The 24463-nt window shown below is 41.6% G+C and overlaps 2 protein-coding genes across 2 annotated transcripts; one reads left to right on the top strand and one right to left on the bottom strand.

The window, feature by feature from the left end:
* Nucleotides 1-16149, top strand: taok1b (TAO kinase 1b). The gene is made up of 20 exons (XM_083564520.1): nt 1-617; nt 7587-7815; nt 7922-7993; nt 8742-8843; nt 8945-8990; nt 10075-10171; nt 10715-10828; nt 10921-11012; nt 11096-11189; nt 11351-11432; nt 11589-11756; nt 11887-12090; nt 12195-12332; nt 12520-12756; nt 12864-12992; nt 13821-14024; nt 14126-14365; nt 14586-14798; nt 14884-15066; nt 15385-16149. The coding sequence occupies exons 2-20, from the start codon at nt 7684-7686 to the stop codon at nt 15907-15909; spliced, it is 3072 nt and encodes a 1023-aa protein (XP_083420646.1). The 5' UTR covers nt 1-617; nt 7587-7683; the 3' UTR covers nt 15910-16149.
* Nucleotides 16150-21097: 4948 nt separating this feature from the next.
* On the bottom strand, nt 21098-23446 carry LOC310739017 (protein ABHD15). Its single transcript, XM_083564600.1, has 2 exons — nt 22304-23446; nt 21098-21881 (listed from the first exon to the last, which is right to left on the bottom strand). Exons 1-2 carry the CDS (start codon nt 23197-23199, stop codon nt 21227-21229), a joined length of 1551 nt encoding a protein of 516 aa, XP_083420726.1. The 5' UTR covers nt 23200-23446; the 3' UTR covers nt 21098-21226.
* Nucleotides 23447-24463: the final 1017 nt, after the last annotated feature.

Raw genomic sequence — 24463 nt, 5'->3', positions numbered from 1 at the left:
GGTCAGAAGCGGAACCACCCTCAGAATGAGTGTGGGGGAAAAAAAATCAGTGCCTGGTTGCTGAGTTTTATTTCCCTGTATGTAAAAGTTTTACAGGCACAGCCACGGTCCGGTTCTGGTGTCAGTCCAGGGCGTCCTGCCTGCCCGGTTTCAATCAGGAATCAAGAAGCGTGTCGGGATTGTACTCGAGGGGAGGAGGAGGTGAAGAAAAAAAAATTGCAGCCGCCATCTTTTGGAAGTGACTGGGAGTGGAGAGTTAGCGCTTAACGCTAGCGTTCGGCTGTTGACATCGGGATTGTTTGGCATTTATGATCTGAAGCTGCGTCCGAAAAAACAACAACAACAACATCCCATGCAACACTCATTTTTCAATCCTGTCATTTCAACGACTTGGAGGGATTCCGCAGGGCCAGAAAGGGAGTAATAAACCCCCCCCTATCCCAGGAGTTCAGCGGCAAATCTGGGCTCCAGTCCGTCCGTGGCTCCAGGAGGCCAGTTGTTTGCTAACACTGCGCTTTCCTGGATTACTGCGTCGGAGGCTAGGTGAAGGAACCAGCCGAGCCACCGCGTCCCTTCTCTGGACTACTGGTTTGGGTCGAAACTGGCCGGTTGGACGGGTAAGATTTCCCAGGACACGGTTTTTATTGCACTACCGTGTCGCAATTTGAACCGGACTGGCGGTAAAAACCCAGGCGGCTCATTACGGCTAGCATGCAGGCAGTCAGGGAGTGAACTCACTGCAGCAAGGTGCTGGTGGTGCTGGAGGTGCTGGACACTAGTTATGGTTAACCAGGTTCAACTAGTCATTAGTTCACAAAAAGTGACAACAGAAGGATTTTTTTGGTTGGACATGACATGGTTTGGAATGATTAACACTGAAGGCTTGTTAGTATGATAGATGAGTAGTTAGTTGGTTAGTTATTAATGGTTATGCCTAACTAGGTAAACTACTCAGGGGTTGACTAGTTCACCTAGAGTGTGAAAATAATAATTTTCTGGTTGTACCTGACAGGAGGTTTTGGAGTGATTACTATTGGTGGTTATTTATCTAGTTAGTTAGTTAGTTAGTTAGTTAGTTAGTTAAATGGGTAGTTAGTTATGGTTAACTATGTTAATCTAGTCATGGTTGAGTTGTTCCACAGAGTGTGGACATATATATTTTTTTATGTTTTGATTGGACATGACATGGCATGAATATTTGGAATGATTAACATTGAAGGCTGGTTAGTGAGATAGTTGAGTAGTTAGTTGGTCAGTTGTTTATGGTTATGGTTAACTAGTTAAACTACTCACAGGTTGACTAGTTCACATAGTGTGTAAATACATATTTTTGGTTGTACCTGACATGATGGTTTGAGATTATTAATATTGGTGCTTATTTAGTTAGTTAGTTAACTGGGTAGTTAATTATGGTTAACCATGTTAATCTAGTCAGGGTTGGCTAGTTCCACAGAGTGTGGACATATAATGTATTTTTTTTTCTTCAGTTTGACATGGCATGAAAATTTGGAAAGATTCACATTGGAAGCTGGTTAGTTAAATAGTTGTTTAGTTAGTTAGTTAGTTAGATAATTGGTTAGTTAGTTATGGTTAACTGTCAATCTTATCAGGGTTGACTAGTTTCACAGAGTGTGGACATACATTTTACCCAATTATTTGGTATGACATGACATGAAGGTTTGGAATGATTAACATTGGAGGCTGATTAGTCAGATTGTTGGTTAGTTTGTTGGTTGTTTTTTATGGCTATGGATAACTAGGTAAACTACTCAGGGGTTGACTACTTCACATAGTGGGAAAATAATTATTCTTTGGTTGTACCTGACATGAGGTTTTGGGATGATTAACATTGCTGGTTATTTATTTAGTAGTTAGTTAAGTGGGTAGTTAGGTATGGTTAAACACGTTAATCTAGTCAGGGTTTACTAGTTGCACAGAGTGTGGACATAATTGATCAGAAGTTGAACATGACATTATGGTTTGGGATGATTAACTTTGGTGGTTATTTAGTTAGTTAGTTAGTTAGTTAGTTAGTTAGTTAGTTAGTTAGTTAGTTAACTAGGTAGGTAGTTATGTTAACTATGTTAATCTAGTCAGTGTTGACTAGTTCCACAGAGTGTGGACACTTTCTTTCTTTATTTGGACATGACAAATGATTGGAGGCTGGTAAGTTAGATAGTTGGTTAGTTTTTTGGTTGGTTTTTATAGTTATGGTTACCTAGGTAAACTAGTGGGGTTGACTAGTTCACACAGAGTGGGGACAGAATTATTTTTAAGCTTTACATGACAAGGGTTTGGAATGATTAACATTGGTAGTTAGTTAGTTGGTTAGTTGATTAGTTAGTTAGTTATGATGTTAATTATATGTTAATCTAGTCAGGGTTAACTAGTTTTACAGAGTAAGGACAGGATTATTATGTTGTTTACCCTAATATGACAAAGTTTAGGAATAGTCAACATTGGAAGCTGGTTGATTAGTTAATTAGTTACGGTTCACTAGGTTAAACTGGTCAGGTTTGACTAGAGTGGGAGCAGAATGACTAATTATGAAGTTGATTAGTTAGTTAGTTAGTTAGTTAGTTATGCTTATGGTTAACTCTGTAAATCTAGTTAGTGTTTGACTAGTTCGAATATTGTGAGGATACAGTGATGTTTATGTTGGAGATTACCGGACCTGATGTTTGGGAATTAACATTGCCTGGCTGGGTGGTTGGTTATTTAATTGGGTAGTTAATTATGCTTAACCATTTTAATCTAAATCTGAAACTAGTTATGGTTGACTAGTTTACATAGAGTTGGGACAGATGATATTTCTTTTGACATGCCAAGGGTTTGAAATTATCAATAATGGAGGCTAGTTAATTAGTTAGTTCTTTAGTTAGTTATGGTTAACTATGTTAATCTAGTCAGGTTTGACTAGTTAAAGAGTTGGAACAGAATGATTTTTGGTTGGACATGACATGGGGGTTTGGAACGCTTAACTTTGGAGGCTGGTTAGTTAGTTAGTTAGTTAATTAGTTACTTATTTAGTTGGTTGGGTAATGTTAATTTAGTCCTGTGTGACTAGTTCAACAAAGAACACAATGATGTTTTGGGTTGGACCTCGCATGACGGTTTGGAATGATTAACATTGGAGGCTGGTTAGTTAGATAGCTGGTTAGTTAATTATGATTATGGTTAACTAGGTTAAATTAGCCAGGGGTTGACTAGTTCAAATAGAGTGCAGATAGTAATATTTTTGGGCTTGGCATGACCTGAGGGTTGGGAATAATTAACATTGGTGGTTGGGTGTTTAGTAAGTTAGTTGTAGTTTAGACTGTTTTCCTTATTTAAGAATAAACCCAATGACCGAATTTGGACTTTTCAGACCTTTTATTAGAAACCAGGTTTTTCCACAAGATCTCCAGGGTAAAACCTCCAGGACTTCAGTGGTCACCTGCTAATAAACCACTAGATGACAGGGTTGGAAATGGTGTTTGTATGTTCTTGGATTGCACATGAGGCACGGCCTGCTTAGTTTTCTGGGACTTGGATGTTCCTTATGTTGCTTTGGACCCTGTCGTGGCTTTGCAGTTTCCTGTATGAAAAAACTGTGAAGCGTGCAGTTTCCTCTGTATACGGCGTTATGACTTCTCAGGAGAGCGAAGAGACTTTAATCTAGACAGACATATTGAAGGTTTTAACACCCAGCTGACTTGGTAATCCTCATCCTTATGAGCAGCAGCAGCATCCTTGTATAATCTCAAATGTCTGCAGCATCGTCGTATGTCATGTGAAACATCTCTGTGGCATATTTGCCCAGTTTCACGTTTTTCACGTTTCCTGTTTGGTGTAACTTTCTGTCTATGGTGAAATCGAAGACGTGGTAATGCACATGGTCAGAATAGCACCAGTCAGCAGAATTAGTCTAGAAGCTTTTTGATTCCGCCTGGTATTTAGCTAGCTCACTGAGCTGAGCTTCTGATTGCTATTGGCCGTCCTGGTAGTTCAAGGCGACGTCATTCCGACTTTCTGTCTCAGAAGTAAATACAGAATCGAATCACGGTTAAGAACGAGTATCCCAATATCTTTTTCTTGATCTCCTGGTTAGCCGTGATTCCCGCCTGAATTCATGGCCTGCTGACGTAAAACTCGTGTGGAGCATCAACAGTGAATTACGCTTACAAGAATGTTACAATTTCCGGATCGTTGCAAGAAGAGTTGCTGAAAATTTCAAGGGAATTTTTTAATCAGATTATCAATGATTGATCTGTCAAGGTCATGGAATGCTTCCAATCTGCACCGTAGTCAGAAGAACGTACGTAGAATGTGTTCCTACTGCTCGTCATCGTTTCACGAGGCTGTAACGTGTCAAACTGCAAAAAAATAAACGGATAAAGACCCGGGCGGTCAGATCAAAGGATCGGACGACGCAGACGCAGAACATTTGTACAAACGATGTACGTATGATCGAAACGAATACCACAGATGACTGAGATGCCTCCTCGGGTCGTAGAAGAATGCAGAGCGATTAACCCCAACCCTCTGCAGCAGGCTGACATCTTTCAAATTCGCCTAGCCTGATATTTACTCTCTCTCTCTCTACACACTCTATCCATCGCTAGTATTTACAAGTTGGAATCAGGAGGGGTGGAAAAAATCGGAATTGCGAGAACAAAAGTCGGAATTAGGCAAACTTTTTTTTTTATGTGGCTTCCATATGAATCTTCTCTTCGCCTCTCGCCGTTTTCTCCCCCGTTCCTCTGTTTTTTTCATCACGCAGCGTCTTCTGTGTTACCTGTCCAGAGCGCTTCAGAGTTTAGCGGGTGGCGCGACAGTATAATGGTCCGTGGGGAAACGCAGTGCTCCGTGTTCAGTTAAATATAAGCATTAAAAAGCTTTGATGTCAACGTTCATGGAACCGTACACACAGGAGCTCTTTGAAAGGAAAATGATAAGCATTCCAGTCATTCTTTTGTATGTACACTTTAGAAGTTGAAATACGTTACATACCAGGAGTGTTTATTTAAATCGAGTGACGTGAATGAATGATCGAATTCGCCCGTCAGATCTATCAGCTACACTTCAGCCAATGTCTATAAGATGTTTTTCTCACGTTCGCATACGGTAATAAAAAATGGTTATTCGTACCAGCAGGCAATAAAACAAAAACGTCTCCTTTTAAGTATGGTCATGCGCACGTCTTTACAACATTGCTGTCGTTTTTTAGATAACGTCAGAACATTCCATCCCGGCCAAACATAAACTCGATATAAATACCTGCAAACAAGACACTGCCGTCACCTCGCTGACCTCAGGTTCCAGTACGGTCTTATTATCAGATAAGCCACGTGTCACGTTCGGTTACGCACATATGTTTATTTCGCTAAATGCCGGAAAAAAAATGTTGATTCCCGCCGATTTTGCCCATTAATAAAGAAAAGATCAGTGTGTGATTTTGATAGAAGGTTTATTTGAACAGCGAGAGACAGAACAATGACAACAACAAAAACACATTTAAAAAAAGTTCGATTTGTATTTGAATGTGTGAAATAAGTATTTGACCCCTTCGCAAAACATGACAGTACTTGGTGGCAATCACAGAGGTCAGACGTTTCTTTAAGTCATTAAGGTTTCGAGGCTGAAGTTTGGCACATGAACCTTCAGGCCTGGAGACTGGCTAGGCCACTCCAATGTGCTTCTTCTTGAGACACTCCTTTGCTTCGCTTTGTGTTTTGGGTCATTGTCATACTGGAATACATGGCCCCGTCCAACGTCCCTTTGACGTGGTGCAGTTGTCTTGTCCCCTGAGCAGAAAAACACCCCTAACGCATTGTTTCCACCATGTTTGATGTTAGGGATGGTGTTCTTGAGGTCATAAGCAGCATTCCTCCTCCTACCAACACGGTGAGTTGAGGTGATGCCAAAGAGCTCGGTTTTGGACTCACAACACTTTCACCCAGTTCTCTAAATCATTCAGATGATCATTGGCAAACTTCAGACAGGCCTGTGCATGTGTTCACTAGATTCCTGCAGGATTTCAGTCCCTCATTGCGTAGTCTGCTACCAATTGTTTTCTTGGTGACTATGGTCCCAGCTGCTTTGAGATCATTTTAAAGATCTTCCCATGTAGTTCTGGGCTGATTTCTCACCGTTCTCATGATCATTGTAACTCCACGAGGTGAGATCTTGCATGGAGCCCCAGGCCGAGGGAGATTGACAGCTATTTTGTGCTTCTTCCATTTGCGAATATTCACACCAACTGTTGTCACCTTCTCACCAAACTGCTTGGCGATGGTCTCGTAGCCCATTCCAGCCTTGTGTCGGTCTACAATCTTGTCCCTGACATCCTTGAACAGCTCTTTGGTCTTGTCCATGGTGGAGAGTTTGGAATCTGATTGAATGATTGCTTGTAATTGCCATTTACATCAAAATACAAATATATAAATAAAAAATAAGTAAAAATCTAAAAATCTTTTTTTTTTATATCAAACAACAAAAAAAAGTCACTCACTGTACAGTGTTTTCTTTATGTTTTAGTTTGAAATGATCCCAAAGTTTTCTGTCGTTTTCGTTTTCTTTCTTGCAATTCTGAATTTTTCTCGTGAACATCCATCATTTCTGGTGCATCCACCGGTAACCACTTTGTGGGCCTGAACATTAAAGCTGTAGGTGTATGAAGCTGCTCTGCTTCATCCGTCTTGTTCCTTCTGGTCCAGAGCTGATTATTAGACAGAGTTCTCTCCAGGGACCCTCCTCTGATCAGAGGCTCAGTTTGATCCCATGCGATTCTATTAATTAAAGACTTTTTCATTTTTGATGTGTAAATCTTTCTGGCACTACAGAGGAGGGTGACGCTGCCCGATGGGCTAAAAAAGGAATTGTGAGGGGGAAAAAATCGGAATTGTGAGAACAAAAGTTTCTGAAGTTTTTTATGTGTCTTCTATAGGAATTTTCTCCCCTTTCCTATGTTTTTTCATTATGCAGCTTCCTCTGTGTTACCTGTCCAGAGTACCTCAGAGATTAGCGGGTGGTGCGACAGTATAATGGTCCGTGGGTAACGCAGTGCTCCGTGTTTAGTTAAATATTGTTCAATTTTTTTTTGTATATGACTTCCTCGAGGAATCGTTTCAGCCCCAGTTGGTGAGATGATTGTAATAACTTGATTGACACTATATGGTTATGAATGTGTTTTTTTTTTTTTTAAACATCCTATTCCTTTTATTCCCCTTTTGCTGTTCTAACAAACCTCCACGTTTCTAGGAACAGGTTTCTAGGGTGTTGGTAAAGTCAGCATTTACATTCATTCTGTTCGATAGATCTTTAGATCATCCACATACATCTGGACTATGTAAAGTATATATTCATGGAGCTGGCTTTGTGCACAGGAGCATAAAACACAGGTTTGGGTCTCTTAGTTCATGGGAAGGAAATTTATTGTTTGTTGTCTTCAGAGGGGAGTTTTAATTTCATTGTTTGTTTGTAGTGTATGATTTCTGGTGTTCTTTTTTAATACTGGTCTGAGGTTGTGTCCTAATTGTATTCCTGAGGAAAAACATGTGGTTAAGCCAAATCAGTGATTTTAACAGACTGTGTGTTTGCCACAGGTCCCTATGCACATGCTGCCACTCTCTGGCAGATGAGTCATCATCGGGGGCTTGCGCGTCGCAGTCGCACGGCCAGATAGTCCCCTGCGAGCGCAGCATGCCCTCCACCAGCAGGGCAGGGAACCTCAAGGACCCCGAGATTGCAGACCTGTTCTTTAAGGATGACCCTGAGAAGCTCTTCACTGACCTGCGTGAGATCGGACATGGCAGCTTCGGGGCTGTGTACTTCGTAAGTGTTTTTCGTAATCGCCTCCTTACCACGTTTTTCCACTGAACCATTTGCATGTAGAACCGAGTTTATTTTTCTGTTTATTTATATCTGTGTCTGGCTTCAGGCACGTGACGTGCGGACCGCAGAGGTGGTGGCCATTAAGAAGATGTCCTACAGTGGAAAGCAGTCCAATGAGGTGAATTGATCTGAGCTAAGCGGTGATTTCTGTCTGTTTTTTTCTGTGAATTATGTTTTTCTATGCTCTTTTAGAAATGTCTTGGAGTTCTCCATCTGTGTTTTGTGTTTTACTTTATATACTTAATAATGGAGGTCGACCGATGCACCGGTTTTGCCGATTAATCGGCACCGGTAGTTGATCGCTGGCTTTATCGTCTACCTGCAAAACTCCATACCGATAGGTTTTCCAGGTTGCGTTATACAGTACGACAGCGGCCTCTAGAGGCGAATCACTGACTATGCTGTTTAATTGAATTGTTTTTTCCTATTCATTATGGATGTAATTGTTTTTATCGATTTTTGGAGTGTTACTTTTTGTTCCAGGTTGAATGCGTATTTATTGATTTTTTTCGCAAAATTTATTTCTACAATTAATATATTTATTTTATTTCGCACATTTTCATGATTTTGGTACTGTTATTTAATTATTATTTTTTTATTGTTGTAATTAAGTTCAGTATTATTTTATCGGTTGATTAATCGGTTATCGGCAAGTAAGATCCAACCTAACTATTAGTATCGCTAAAATCCAATATCGCTCGACCTCCACTGAATACAGCTGAGGAAAGATCTCGCAGTTGTTGAATGATGTGATGTCGCACAATAAGGGTTTAGATGTGCTTGGATAACCTGGAGAGTGTATTGAAAAAGAAATGGCACTGGTTATAACTCTATTGGTTTTATCAATTTTTTCCCCCCAATAACAGAAATGGCAGGACATCATCAAAGAAGTAAAATTCTTACAGCGAATTCAGCACCCTAACAGCATAGACTATAAAGGATGCTACCTACGCGAGCACACAGCATGGGTATGCAGCCTTTGCTTTCGTCCATCTCCTTCCCAGCACAAAGGCATTCTCATTTATCAGACCTTATCTCTAAATACATTCGTTCTCGATTTCCTTCTCAGCTTGTGATGGAGTACTGCTTGGGTTCAGCTTCCGACCTCCTTGAAGGTAAGCTTCTAAACCGGACTAAAAAACGGGTTTGGGTTTCCTAGTTCAAATGAAGGAAAATTTTGATGCTGCCACATCCAAATCCTTCCCATACAAGAAGAGAAGAACCACATCTGGCACCAGTGTATTTGTACAGGTCAAGATCTTTAGTTTGAGATATCAGAAAACCTTTCAGGGGTCAGTCAAATTCACGGTTTAGCAACACTGCCGAGTGTAGCATCATCTGTAAATACAGTTTGCATCAGTAAACAATTTGCCGCACAAAGAAATAAAAAACGTTGAATGTTAAAATGAAAATATGTTAAAGGAACAAGAAACAACAGATGTATACAGTGCAGGTGGTCTTCGAGTTACTACGGTTCGATGTTTCGATGACAACAGTGATAGTGAATATTTAAAATTTTTCTGAAATGTCTTTCTCTCGCCAGCGGTTCAGTTGAATTTTCTGGGGGTTTTGTTTGTTTGTTTGTTTTTTTGTCTGTACGTCTATTTTTTTGGTGTTTTTCGTGTTTCAAAGCACAATTTATATCATGTTTCTCTCCTTTTTATTGGAAACAGAGGGTGTCTGGCTCCACCCTCCATTCGCAAACTGCCGCTCGTCCACGCGCCCGCTACCGCATACATATATCCTGTATCGTTTATACAGCACGGTGGATTAAATCGCTGTGTTTTGCTAAATTACGAACTGTACGGTTTTTTTTATTATTTACAAATGACTATACAATCTCATACTGATTGGGAAGGCTAGAGCCATGTCTCGACTTACCATATTTTCAAGTTATGATGGGGTCATCGTATCTCCATCGTAAGTCCGGGGACTGTGGATCTCAGCAAAAAGAAATGCTTATTTTATATTTGTATATATTTTTCAAAGCGTCACACATCCTGCGGTAAACCCTCGTCTCCATGCAGAGCGAAAACTGCCCCAAAGGTTCCACCTAAATCCTTTTATTTATTTATTTTTACTCAGCTCATTTCTCAGCTTTCTACACAATAAGTTGTTCAATATCAGTTTTTTTAATACTAGCCCAATAATCAGTCATTTGTTTTTCATATCATTTGTTTTTTCATTTGTACATTACAGTCCACAAAAAGCCCCTTCAGGAAATTGAGATTGCCGCTATTACCCATGGTGCTTTGCAGGGGCTTGCCTACCTTCACGCTCATAACATGATTCACAGGTAAGTGAACGTTTTGGGTTGTAACCAGAACATAAATAGATGTAGTTCAATTTTATGTATTTGTTTAGTTTTTGATCGCATGAAAGGTTCATTTCCGACAGTAGAAATGCTTCATAACTGGAATCCCACATGACACGTCTTCATAGTGCCTTACTCCAAAATAAAATCAGTTCTTTATTGAACATTCTCCATCCCAGACAATCATACGGCATCGTCCTGGTAGCCGTTTCTTATACTGTGACCAGAACACTTTTCTGATGTTTCTGGAAGAGAACAACCCCCCCCCAAAAAAACTCGTTGTCGTCGCTAGCTTACTTAATCACAAACTGGAGTGAAGTTGCCGGAAAGCTCCTGTAGTAGTTCACATCACTCCTTCCATTAGAGGCTACTTCAGATCTGAACCTGCTTCATAAATACATTTAAAATACATTTTGAGCAATAAACAGACACAGATTATGGCATTCTATTACTCTTACAGCACACTTTGTCTTCCAACCTCCCCCTCAAATATTAGCTTATATATTCTCCTCTTGTTCTGTTTAGGGATATCAAAGCTGGGAACATCCTGCTGACTGAACCTGGCCAGGTGAAGCTGGCAGACTTTGGTTCTGCCTCCATCGCTTCTCCGGCCAATTCTTTTGTTGGGACGCCATATTGGTGAGCACAGACGCTACATATGCGATTATACTACTGTCTTACAACATAAATAGACTATTTCTAATATCTTGTCCATCTCGATCTCCTTTCAGGATGGCCCCAGAGGTGATTCTGGCTATGGATGAGGGGCAGTATGATGGAAAAGTAGATGTCTGGTCTCTTGGGATCACCTGTATAGAACTAGGTATGATGGCTGAGTTTTAGAAAGCTACAATATGGTACTGACTTAGATGTGAAATCCTTTGGTCTCATCTTTGTCTCTCGCAGCGGAGAGGAAGCCGCCTCTGTTCAATATGAACGCAATGAGTGCCTTATACCATATAGCGCAGAATGAGAGCCCAACACTGCAGTCGAGTGAATGGTGAGTCTCCAATGCGAATGAGCTCGAGCAGTTCTTGGAATAGATCAGCAGTCCGTAGACTGAATGTCCAGAGAGAGAGAGAGAGTCTTTTTTTTTTCTTCTTTTTTTTTTTTTAAACAAAGTTGAATGTGTGAACAAATACGTTGTTTTCTGTCTCCTAGGACGGATTACTTTAGAAACTTTGTCGACTCTTGTCTTCAGAAAATCCCCCAAGACAGACCACAATCCGACGACCTGCTCCAGGTGATCATTTGTAACACTGTTCTTCTTCTTCTAAAAAAATAATATACAAAACTTAATTCTGTAGTAAATGTTAAAATGATAAATTAGTCAGCTTTGATTTAGGATGCACCAATTTATATTTTCTATACAATATTAACCTACCCACTTTGCCCACAGCATGCATTTGTTCAGCGCGAAAGACCAGACACTGTCCTGATTGAGCTGATCATGCGGACCAAGGATGCAGTCCGAGAGCTGGACAACTTGCAGTACCGCAAGATGAAGAAGCTCCTTTTTCAGGAGGCCCACAATGGGCCAGCAGCTGAAGTTCAGGAAGGAGATGAGGTCTGGCTCGTACACTGTGATCTTTAAATCCCCTTTTACGAATAATTATTCATATTCAAATGAAGACTCTGTGGTGTCATGAAAGGCTGCTTAGACATTTTTTTTTGTGTGTGTTTGTGTGCACGTGTAGGAGCCTGAGCATGGGGCTGGGCGTACAGGCACAGTAAATAGTGTAGGAAGTAACCAGTCCATCCCCAGCATGTCCATCAGTGCCAGCTCTCAAAGCAGCTCTGTCAACAGCCTTCCTGATGCTGCAGATGATAAGAGTGAACTGGACCTGATGGAAGGAGACCACACGGTCATGTCCAACAGCTCGGTCATTCACCTCAAACCTGTACGTTCAATTAATTCTTTACTGACAGATAACTGAGATGCTTCTCATGTAATCAAGTTCTTATACTGGTAGGTCCCCTCACTTTTTTTCCCTCTTGTTCACAGGAAGAAGAAGAGGTTTACCAAAATGACCCGGAGGCACGTGGTCATCCATCAGAGGCCCAGGCAGCTCCAGCGCAGCCGCCCCCGCGCAAATATCACCGCAACCGCGAGCACTTCGCCACCATTCGCACAGCCTCACTGGTGATTCACTGAGAGCATGTTATTTAAAGGTTATTTAATAGTCGTAAGGGTGGAGTTTACGCTGTTACGTCTGGCCGCCGCACAAAACTTTTATTATTGTCGTATCGCAATCGTAAGCCGAACCATCGTAACTCTGAGACTAACTGTATTTGTGCGGGGTGTAACTCACAAGGTCTTTGCCCTCTAGGTGACGAGGCAGATGCAAGAACACGAGCAGGACTCTGAGCTGAGGGAGCAGATGTCGGGCTACAAGCGCATGAGACGCCAGCACCAGAAGCACCTGATGGCCCTGGAGAACAAGCTCAAGGCCGAGATGGACGAGCACAGACTGAAGCTGGACAAGGAGCTGGAGACTCAGCGGAATAGTTTCGCAGCCGAGATTGAGAAACTGGTGAAGAAACATCAAGCGGCCATGGAGAAAGATGTAAGCATGCATCATCTCAGGGAAAAAAAATGTTCTTCTTCTTCCAATTGCTGCACCTTCGTACTCTATATATAACTGACCACATATTTATATTTTGTGTTTTAAAGGCCAAGTCTTTTGCCAGCGATGAGAAGAAGTTCCAACAGCACATCCAGGTCCAGCAAAAGAAAGAGTTAAGCAGCTTTCTCGAATCCCAGAAACGAGAGTATAAACTACGCAAGGAGCAACTGAAAGAGGTTTGACTTCATACTTTTACATGTTATTAGGGATGCGCTTTTCCGTAACTGAGGCCGATGCAATTCGCATCTCCGATGATACGATACATGTAAAGGATACATGTAAAGCGGCTACCGATGCAATCCGATTCGCCCAATTACAGTGCAGTGCGATCACTTTTTTAAAATTTATTTATTTTTACTTAAGTGCCTTCTGACTTCTAACACATGGCCCTTTTATAAACGACTTTGAAGTGCAAAAAAGAAAAAAAACAGCCGTTCTTTTCCTGTTCTGTGTGCAGGAAGTTACAGCTCTACCTCTGCCATGTTAATCTGTATTCTATGTGACTCTCAGGGCACGCCTCGGTCTCCGTTGTGTTCAGCAGCAGCGACGCTGAGAGAACGCGTTCGAGAAGCAGTTTAGCAAAAAGAAATCAATCTACATATCAAATATTCATCACAAATTCTTGGTCACTTTTCAAATAATTTAAATATGGCACATCTACTAAGAATTATATACAAATGAATTGTTTTTTAAAGGGATGCAAATATGTTAAACGGAGCATTGCGATCCAAAGTGCTTACATGGTGCAGGTCTGCTTAAGCGATGTTTCATGGCACATTTGTCTCTGGAGCAGCAAGGAGATGCAACACAGCCCTAAAAGTGTAACCTTTAAAGCTTAGCAGTCATTGCTACTAGAATTTGCTTCTAGAAGTTTCAGGAGAATCGGTATGCAAATGAATCAGGGTGGAACGAACGCTACAGGAGAAACAATTCAACACAACCGTAATAAAGATGTTGAGTCACAATTCAGTGTCCTTGACATGCCTCTTCACTCGGCACTGCAGGAGCTGAACGAGAACCAGTCGACCCCCAAAAAGGAGAAGCAAGAATGGTTGTCCAAGCAGAAGGAGAACATCCAGCACTTTCAAGCCGAGGAGGAAGCCAACCTGCTCCGCCGACAGCGGCAGTACCTGGAGCTCGAGTGCCGCCGCTTCAAACGCCGCGTCCTCATCGCCAGACACAACATAGAGCAGGACCTCGTGCGAGAAGTACGTCAGCATCTGACTGCTCGGTTTTACTGATGTAACGCTACAGAATTGTTGCCAGATATATTTTTCCCCCTTCGCCCTGTTTCTTTCCTTCAATGCAGGAGCTGAATAAGCGCCAGACCCAGAAGGACCTGGAGCATGCCATGCTGCTGCGTCACCACGAGTCCATGCAGGAGCTGGAGGTGAGGCAGCTAAGCACCATCCACAAGATGAGGACCGAGCTCATCCGCCTGCAGCACCAGACCGAGCTCACCAACCAGCTGGAATACAACAAGCGCAGAGAGAGGGAATTGCGCCGCAAGCACGTTATGGAGGTCCGACAGCAGCCCAAGAGCTTAAAGGTCGGCGTGAATGTATTTGTTCATTCCTCCATAAATACATAACCAGCTGTGTTTTTTTTGTTTTTTTTAAACACAAAATTGCTTTTTTCTTTATTCTACATTTCATCACACTTCTTTCTTGTCCTGTTGTTTTTGTGCTGTCTTGTTCTGTCGTTCTCTTCCTCCCTCTCCCTCTCTGTCCTTTATTGCTGCTGCCTCTGTGCCTGTCTTTGTGTCTCAGTCCAAAGAGCTACAGATCAAGAAGCAATTTCAGGACACGTGTAAGATCCAGACGCGGCAGTACAAGGCCCTCAGGAACCACCTGCTCGAGACCACGCCCAAGTCAGACCACAAAGCCGTGCTGAAGAGACTGAAGGAAGAGCAGACGAGGAAACTGGCCATTCTCGCCGAGCAATACGATCACTCCATCAATGACATGCTCTCCACACAGGCCGTAAGTGTGGAGGAAATGTTCAGCCCAGCACAACCCCACCATGTCACCTTGTCCATCACGCTTTCTCCTCTGTCCTGCTTCACAGTTGCGCCTGGACGAGGCCCAGGAGGCGGAGTGTCAGGTGCTAAAGATGCAGCTCCAGCAGGAGCTCGAGCTGCTGAACGCGTACCAGAGTAAGATCAAGATGCAGACAGACGCGCAGCATGATCGTGAGAGGAAAGAGCTGGAACAGAGGGTCTCGTTGCGCAGAGCCCTCCTGGAACAGAAGGTACGTGTTTAACATCAGAGCGCATTTTATATTAGGGGTGTTCGAAAATATCGATGCATGTGAGTATCGCGATATTTTGTTCGCCGATACTGTATTGATTCTCAAAAACGCAAAAAAAGACATTCATGGAATTTGTTTCGTTTCGAGTTTCCCGACCTCTAGATAGCAAAGCAATTTTCATATCTCGAAACTTAAACAGTGACAGGAAGTACTAGTAAAAAGGGCACGCTACTGATCTCAGCGTTAATATCCACCTGTTTCCTGGGGGCGCTGCTGTAAAAAACATAATTCCCCCTTTTTTTCCCCCCTGTGTCTCAGATCGAGGAGGAGATGGTGACGCTGCAGAACGAGCGCTCGGAGAGAATCCGCAGCCTGTTGGAGAGACAAGCTCGTGAGATCGAAGCCTTCGATTCGGAGAGCATGCGCCTTGGATTCAACAACATGGTGCTGTCCAACCTAGGCTCGTCTGACGGTCACAGCCACAGCTTTCCAGGTGCACCGGGTGCATGGGGTTCACCGCACAGTACCGGATCACAGGGGCCGCAATGGGGGAGCAGCCAGCAGGGCCACCATCATCACCACCACCACTACCACCACCACCACCAGCACCAGCACCATGCCAGCCAGAGCGGCTCCATCCAGCAGCCATGGGGACACAGCGGGCATTCCCCCTGGGGACACCACGGCGCGGGTGGCAGCCAGCGGTCCAGCGGCAGCGGAGCACGGAACAGCCCTCAGGCGGCACACCGGACCTCAGCGGGAGGCCGCAGCGAGCAGGGCATGAGCAGGAGTGCCAGCATCGCCTCTCAGATCTCCAACGGCTCGAACCTGTCATACACATAAACCACCCCACTCTAACACCCCCCCCCCCCTCTCTCCCCTCCCCCCTCCCCATATATATACCTACGCCGAGAGGGGCATGACGCCAGGGTCAGAGAGGAGACACAGAGCTGTTTGGGGGTATTTATTCCCACTGTCCCTCTTTTACAATTATTATTTTTTTTTGCAGTTGTGAAAACACGCCCCTGAAAACAAAATGCACCTTAATCCTCTTTGGGAACGGATTCAAAGAGTTTAGAAATCTCACTCCAAAGCTAGAGAATGCACTGGATATGACATGATGTCATTGTGACAGTGTGTCAATATGACAGATGGAATGTGCGTGTGTGTGTGTGTGTGTGTGTGTGTGTGTGTGTGGTTATAAATGTCTAAGATAAAGAGCGCTGGTGTTCGAGCAATTATAGAGGCATTTATATATATATATATATCAGGCATAACATTATTATATAATCAGTGTTATTCACTTCACCGCTCATAATGTTATTGACGTGTTGGAAAAAAGAAATGGGCGAGCGTAAGGTTTTGAGCGCGTTTGACAAATTGTGACGTCTAGACGTCTGGGTCAGAGCGTCTCCAAAACTGCAGCTCTTGTGGGATGTTCCTGGTCTGCAGTGATCAGTATCTATCAAAAGTGCTCCAAGGAAGAAACAGTGAAACGGCGACAGGGTTCGAGGCTCATTGATGCACGTGTGGGAGCGAAGGCTGGACGTGTGGTCCGATCCAACAGACGAGAAACTGTAGCTCAAACTGCTGTAGAAGTTCATGCTGTTAATGTTCGAAGGGTCACAAGCAGCCAAAAAGGCGACCAACACAATATTGGTATGCCTGATTCGTGTGCGTGTGTGTGTGTGTGTGTGTGTACATAAGGGGTCCATATGAGGACACAGGATTGGATGTATATGAGGGCGGTTTTAGTTTTGTTGTGGTTTCATGGCCTGTAACTGATGGTACTGGAACTAAACTATCAGATAGAAATAGATAGAGCAGTGTAAACGCTGAAGTTGTTTATGTTCGATGCGGTGTGTTTGCTGAGACAGAAAGTACAGCCTGGGTTTTTAAATCATCTCCTTGATTCCAGGTTATTTGCATTTCGATTGATCAGAGGATGTCACAGTCTGCGTATCTTCTCAATGAGAACCTTTTGCAGTAACGCAGAACGGTTTGGTGATCTGAGACGATCGTTTTTAACACTAAGGTTTTTAGGGCTCACAGGAAGCTGACAGGAGACAGAAGGAAAGGGCAGTCGTCGATTACACGGGAAGCCAGTGAGGATTTTTATTTTCGAAAGAGGTTCGTTTTCCGCTTAAATCTCCCTTAGTGGAAGTTTTGTTCCCCAATTAATGCTGTGCTGTGGATAAAATCGCGAACAGCGCCGGTTGTTTTTAAAACGTTGAACACTAAAGAATCGCTTCGTTTCTCCCGTGCTGATCATCAGGGTTTGGGAGAATCGCACGGCTCGGAACGGAACCACGGAGCGGCTCAAGTTTTTAAAAACGGACAGGATGTGGAAGATATTGCCGTTAGTCAAAGCCAGTAAGTAACCTCAGTTATATAATAAAATCATGGTGAGGTTGTAGCGTAGTGGTTGAAGCATTTGGACTTGGATACACCAAGCTGCCACTCCTGGGGCCCCTGAGCAAGGCCCTTAACCCCATAGCTGCTCTGTTGTATGAATGAGACAAATGGAAGTCCCAAGGTGTGTGGCAAATGGCATAAATGTAAAAACTACAAGCAAACTACAAATTTTTATTATTATTTTTATTTTTAGAACCTTGCTGGTAAAACAGCATTAATCCGGCCGTGTCGTTGGCTGTTTAATGGATAATGACTTAAATGCGGAACTGTACGGCCGAGAAAATGAATATTTTCAGTTGAAGAATTTTATTATTTGAATTTAGGGGTGTGTGTGTGTGTGTGTGTGTGTGTGTGTCCTCTGTCCATGTGAATATAGGAAGGATAGAAAATATCCGATTGTCATTTGATTTCTATTAAAAATGCCAAAGTTAGCTCAGATCCCAACTATGCAAACAGGAGGTTTCTAGCAGCTGCAAAATGATCACAATGTGCTGGTGTTTCCTCTCTGTGACCTGTGGCATGTTCTCCTCTGCCCCTCTCCCCCTCTCAAGGGAGTCAGGGCAGTATATATGATCTATATTGAGGGGGGGGGCGTTTCTGTCAGGCAGGTTGGATTAGCGTGTTTGTCACGTGACTACGTGCCGCTACGATGCTTTGGTCCCCATCACACTCATCCCAGATCCAGGCATCTCGCGTCCTCACCTCGCGATCTCCCCTCAACCGCCACGTTTCTTATTACGTGTACAAATAAATGATGAAGGCAAAAGAACATCAGAAAGCAAATATGGAAAATAGTTCGGAGGCAAACATTAAGCGGGATGTATAGAGAAAGTTTGTGTATATTGTACAAATAGAAAGTGTTTAAAAAATCTATTAATCTATGAGACCTGAGAATTTAAAGCTAGATTATAAAAAATTAGCTGCTTCAATGCGAAAAAACAAACTAAACTTATATTTCGAGCGAGATACCAGGAGGAAACCTGAATAGAAAAAAAAACACCATTCATTATTCGCATTTTCTGCACACCGTCGCTCTGGTTTTTTTTTTTTTGCTCTTTCTCATTTTTTCAATGCAAACAGAGACATAAGTGAAGCTCACATCATCATATCAAGCAAGGACATTCGCTTCGTGCTCCGAAAAAAATGAGTAATGATTCCGGGTTTTCCGTCTGCATCCCAGACGCCGAACAGTTCGCTTTGTGCTCATTATACACCTGTTGTTGTGCCGAATGTGTTCTCAAGGCATCACTGCACATATATATATATATATATATATATATATATATATATATATATATATATATATATATATATATATATATATATATATATATATATATATATATATATATATAATGAGCGACTGAGCCGTTGCAATTTCAGGCCAAATTTGGGGCCTGAAATAAAAAAAAAATAATGCTAACATGCCAAAATCACTTCACGACCTCATAAAAGGATCAGGAGATCAACCATAGACCCCAAGCGCTTATTACACCTGGACACTGGGTTCAGGTTCATCCCAGGACACAGGACAGGACAGAGGTGCGCCCTCATGTGGAAATGTGACTCTCATGCATCACATCGCAGCCCCTCATCGTCCCCGTGTTTTAATGATCCTTTATTAAAGTATGAAAACGAGGAAACGGGGCAGCACCAAAAGTCAAGTGGGTTCCGTCTGTACAGTTACAGTGTGTTCACCAATATTTCTTCCAATTATCGATTTTCTTTTTTTTTTTTTTTTTCTGCTTCAACATTACCATAACTATATATATATATATATATATATATATATATATATATATATATATATATATATATATATATATATATATATATAAAATATAACGTGTATTAAAATGTATAGATTGTGAAAAGCTGAATGTCAAAGATTATAACGAGAAAACGTATGGCTATTCAGAATAAGAAAAATAAAATCCAATTACAATGTAAACAGGAAAAAAATTCTGAAAACTGTACTGGAGACAAATGTAATGTTTTGTTTGTAATTACTCCTTTTGTTGGCAGAGGGCTACTGGATTAAAAAAAAAATCATCTGTAATAAAGTAATTTTAATATACACCAGGGGTCTGATGTACTTCTCTGCAGATGTGTGTGAGGATTAGAAGGTGATTTCGACTAATAAACACAAAAAAAATCCTACAAGATGATTTAAAATGAATTATTAGATCCTGTTTTATTTCAAGCTTTATATTGTTTATTGTATTGGCAGATAAAGTAAATAGTTTAATGTTGGGGGGGGGCGCTATAGATCAAGTCCTATTTTAAGCTTAAAATTAGTTTTAAAATGTCTAAAAATAGGTTTAGTGCTCATTCATATAGTTAGTTTATTGTAATTTTATAATAAATCATTCTGGGTACGTTTATCGACGATATTTGCCATTGGGAAGAGAATTTGGGGTCCAGTGTGTGTATTTTGTGTTTTTTTTTCATCCAGAAGCAGATTTTGCACTGATGAATGTGTTAAAAGTGAGGATCGCTTAAAGGATTAGTGCAAATGAACTTATTTAGAACAGGAGCAGAAATACGTTTTTAAATCAAGAAACTCTTCATCATGTACTGCATCGCTCCCCGACCTTTTTCCCATCATGGACCAGTTTCACGCGAGACCATTTTTCCACAGACCGGAAGGAAGAGGTTTGATGGCATGATTCTTTTTATTTTATTTGTATTAATTCATTTCTAATAAAAAATGTAACTCGACATAATGCAGAATCAGAGGGAGCTTCATTTATTGAAAAATTGAGACAGACAGGTGCTGGGACTTGGAATAGGCAGATGTATTTAATATAAAAATAAGAAAATTATATATAAAAAAAAAAATCTAATATTAAAAATACAAAAATAATCCTTGCAGTCTATAAAATGGAAATAAAAGTAAAAAAAAAAAAAAAACTCTTTACCTAATATCTTAATATAGGTGAGTGATGTAGGAACTGATGATTTCTAGTCAGGAATTTAAGACTGTTGCTGGAAATAAAATAAAAACCAATCATTGTTTATATCTTCACTCTTACCCAGGTTTAGGGCAAACCTTGTCCTTCTTCTTGTCCTTGTCCTTTTCCATCTCTGGTATCATTCCCACCAGTGTAAACAATAAAGAAGTAAACGTACTGTAGCTTTTTCATCTATTTGTATTTTACTGCTTTCCATTTGGGGAGATTTTTACTGTAACTTCACTACATTTCAAAGTAAATATCTTTTTTTTTTTTTTACTCTACATTTTGTGAAATCAGTCGTTTCTTTTTATTTATTTGTGGATAAAAACCTAACTGGGTAATCCACCAATCAGGATCGAGCATGTGCTCTGTTTTAAACTTGATTGGTGCTTGGTGTATCTACTGATCACCAACATACAGTTCAGCATCAGTTCAACTAACAATGTTTTTTTTTTTTTTTTTAAGTAGATGAAAAGAAGGTTTTGTTCTCATTATAAATATAATAGATATCAATCAGTGTTTGACTCATTAATATCACACTATTAATAGATCAGTGTGCTGAGAGTTTGCTTGATTAAGTAAAGAGTCTTGTGACAAAAATGATATTTATCCGTAATAAATCATAGTACTATGGATACACTTGTCTCCTAAAGTACATTTGAGGGTTTAAAAACTTTTATACTTTTTTGAGTGAAACATTTACTTTCACTGGCGTCATATTTTACCGAGTGTCTCCACTTCAACACAACTACACGGTTTGTGTACTTCATCCAGCACTGATTCCTATATCATCGGGTGTATGATCTGTTCCAAGTGAACGTCTCTTGCTCTTCAAACGTGACTGAGCGCGAGTGAGATGAAAATTGTGTCTGTAAACCCAGAACAGACTTTTCTCTCTGCAGCATGGTTGATCTCCTCCTCCTGTGTGTCATGGCACCTGGTTTTTGCCTCAACCTGTAGGCGATTTCCCATCCACCAAATCCGTCCATTAAGCAATTGTTTTCCTCAACTTTGAAAAACTCTGTGACAACCTGGAAATATTCCAGCACTGCTTCATGGCTCCAGGAGGCGCTGCTTCGATTCTCCTCCTGCAAGAAACCACAATGGCTTCCCTGGGATGTCAGGGCTAAAAAGAAATATGGGCTGTTCTGGAAGATGGACACGGGTAAGGCGGAGGCTGGAGGTAGTAAAGGATCATCAGAGCTGCACAAGCAAAGCACCGGAACAGCGACCTCATCAGCATCTCTCAAGGGTTCGTTACGTTCCCAGTAACCAGCCCAGTCGGTCTGTACAGATCTAAGGTTCAAGTCTTGCTCCAGTGTCACCTTCTGACCTGGGTCTCTCAATCTGACTGAACAGAACATCAACTTCTCCATGTCTTGCAGAGAACGACAGCTGAAGATTTTCCCAGTATCCATTACTGAACTTAAAGCAGTTGCATACCTGTTTACAGAGGGAGAGTTGCTGGAACATTTCTTGACAAATGAAGAAAAAAACAACATTTTCTACATATTTTGGGCTCAGATTTTGGTAATTATACATATTCGTATCTCTGAAACTAGTAAAAATCACAGAAAACCAACAACAAAGACAACACGTGACGAAGATTCTCGAAAGATTTTGTCGGTGGTGCCAAGACAACGGGTTTGAGAAAGTCGTATCGAGCTCCTGGGAGTTTTTCTCAGTCGCTTTTCTCGAATCATTCTTAATATTTGCAAACCAGGAAGTGCATTTTTCAAAACAATTGGTACAAACAGCACATTGGATTATCTGTAAAAGCCTGTATGATAAGATGAATTGATGGTAATATCTACCATTAAGTCACACTGGTTTTGTAAGTAAGCAAAATTCTGATGATAAATTACCTGCTGACTTGTTGCTTGAGGTAAACCAGTGCTGCTTCATGGTATAGTTTTGGCAAAGACGTCTCGAAGAACAGTTGTCCATCAAACACGGGTGATATACAAGCAGCTGCTACTAGGGAAGAGGATGAGCCACACTCTCCGAGATAAGACAGCAGCAGGCCAGAGCCAGAACCTTCACTGACTGCAAACAGATCTGAAAATGGATGGCGGCACCGAATGTATAGAACTGCCTGCACCAGATCAGATGGATCCCCAAACTCCTGGTAACGCGGCGTGGTAAGTGGGCATCCCCCATGGCCACGGCGATGGAATATCACAGGGTAGAAACCCTGCTGCAGAGCCAAGTGACACAAGCTCAGCAAATTGTTTGTGATCTTTCCCAAAGCATTGGGAATCAGAATGATAATGGGTGGAGTTTCTCCTGGATAGTTTTCCGTCCTAGCCTGAGTGTTCGGGTCTTTCAGCCTTACAGCCCAATCGAGGGCTATGATTCCACCATCTTGTATTAGTAAATGATCCCTGGTGAAGGTTATTCCGCAGTGTCTTAACGCCTCTTCCTCAATTGGCCATATAAAATTGAAGAAAATTTGGAAATGAGGATCTGCTTTCGGCCACCTCGCCAGAGGAGCACAAGCTAAAGTTCTACAGTTCTGAACGATGTAGTTTGCGAGGGCAGTCGCTTTGTAGATCAGCTTGATTTTTGACGCCTGGTTCGCGGTGGCGTGCAAAACACTGGGGTGCGAGAGATTCAATATCGAGCAGATTACTTTCCACATACAGCAAGCTAGCTGCCTCGTTCCTTCCTTTACAAGACGGCAAATCCACTGTGATCGAAAAAGCATAGCGGTCGCGAACAGGAAGGTGGATGTCAGCAGGCAGAGGAAGAAGTCCCACATGGCCGAGTTTTAGCTTTAGGACCACAAAGGAGTCCAGAAGAACTCAAGCGCAGTTCAAGTCCATGCAGACCCCAGGAGGCGTTTGTGGAGAAACGAGATGCTCCCACCTCTTCGTAACATTTGTCTCCATCTTGTTCGCTGATCGAACAAGATACTTGTAGACGAAAGAAAGAAAACTCGTCTTGATCACTTGACAGCGTTCATTCTTCCTCGTTCCAGAGCTGAAATATACGTAAACGATACACAGAGCTTGAGCAGGTCAAGGACCTGAAGGGCACTGCATCTGTTTAACCTTTGGACCTTGTCTGTTTGTTTATGTAACCAGAAGGTGTTGTGAACTCGTGAAACAGATACGGACTAATTCTTTTCTTTTAATTTCAGTGGGCAGCACAGGGAAATATGCGACTGTCAAAAAAAGATCAGGTCAAAAAGGAAAGCTGTAATTGTTTGAATGTGCAGCTGGGGATGGTTCCACATGAACGGTCTAAAGCTTCATAAAGTTTCTGAGCAACTGTAAAAGAATGCTGAGGATGAATTTGGACTGTGATTAATATCAACAATCTACTACAATGGCTCGGGATTACAGGTTGCATTTAATCGCTGCATCTCAACAATGTCAGAACTGTAATGAACGGTCATTTGATGCCACCCAGATGAGGATGAGGTTCCCTTATGAGTCTGGTTCTTCTCAAAGTTTCTTCCTCATGCAATCTTTTTTCTTACCACAGAAGCCACTGGCTCACTCATTCTGGATAAACTTGCAATTATAAGGAACAAACGTATAGGCACTAAACTTATACACTCTTATACAACGTTATATACTCTTCATCTCTCTAAACCTGCTTGGAGACAATGTCCGTCGCTTTACAGATAAAAATAAATTGAATTGAATAATTAGATCATATTTATCTCATGTTCATCCGTTATGTGTCCCACACATTTCACTTTTTTAACTGGTCAAAAAAAAAAAAAAAAAAGCATTAAGGTAATATATTTTTAGGGAAAAAAAAAATAAATGTGTAGAATCTCCATTTTTGTTATTAAAGAAACTGCTCACTATGGACACGCCAGTAATATGATAACTTTTAAATTCCACAGCTGCTTTTGAACTACACGATCCGGACAAATGTATTCGGAACACCTGAATTTTTATATATATAGTTGAAGGTACATGATTGTATAGGACAGTATTGGGATGCACTTGAACTAGAAGACCCAAACCTGTTCCAGCATGACAATGCCCCTGTGCACAAAGCCAGCAGAT

The sequence above is a fragment of the Silurus aristotelis genome (assembly GCF_946808225.1).
Source record: "Silurus aristotelis genome assembly, chromosome: 16".
Classification (NCBI taxonomy): domain Eukaryota; kingdom Metazoa; phylum Chordata; class Actinopteri; order Siluriformes; family Siluridae; genus Silurus; species Silurus aristotelis.
This window is presented reverse-complemented; position numbering and strand designations above follow the sequence as displayed.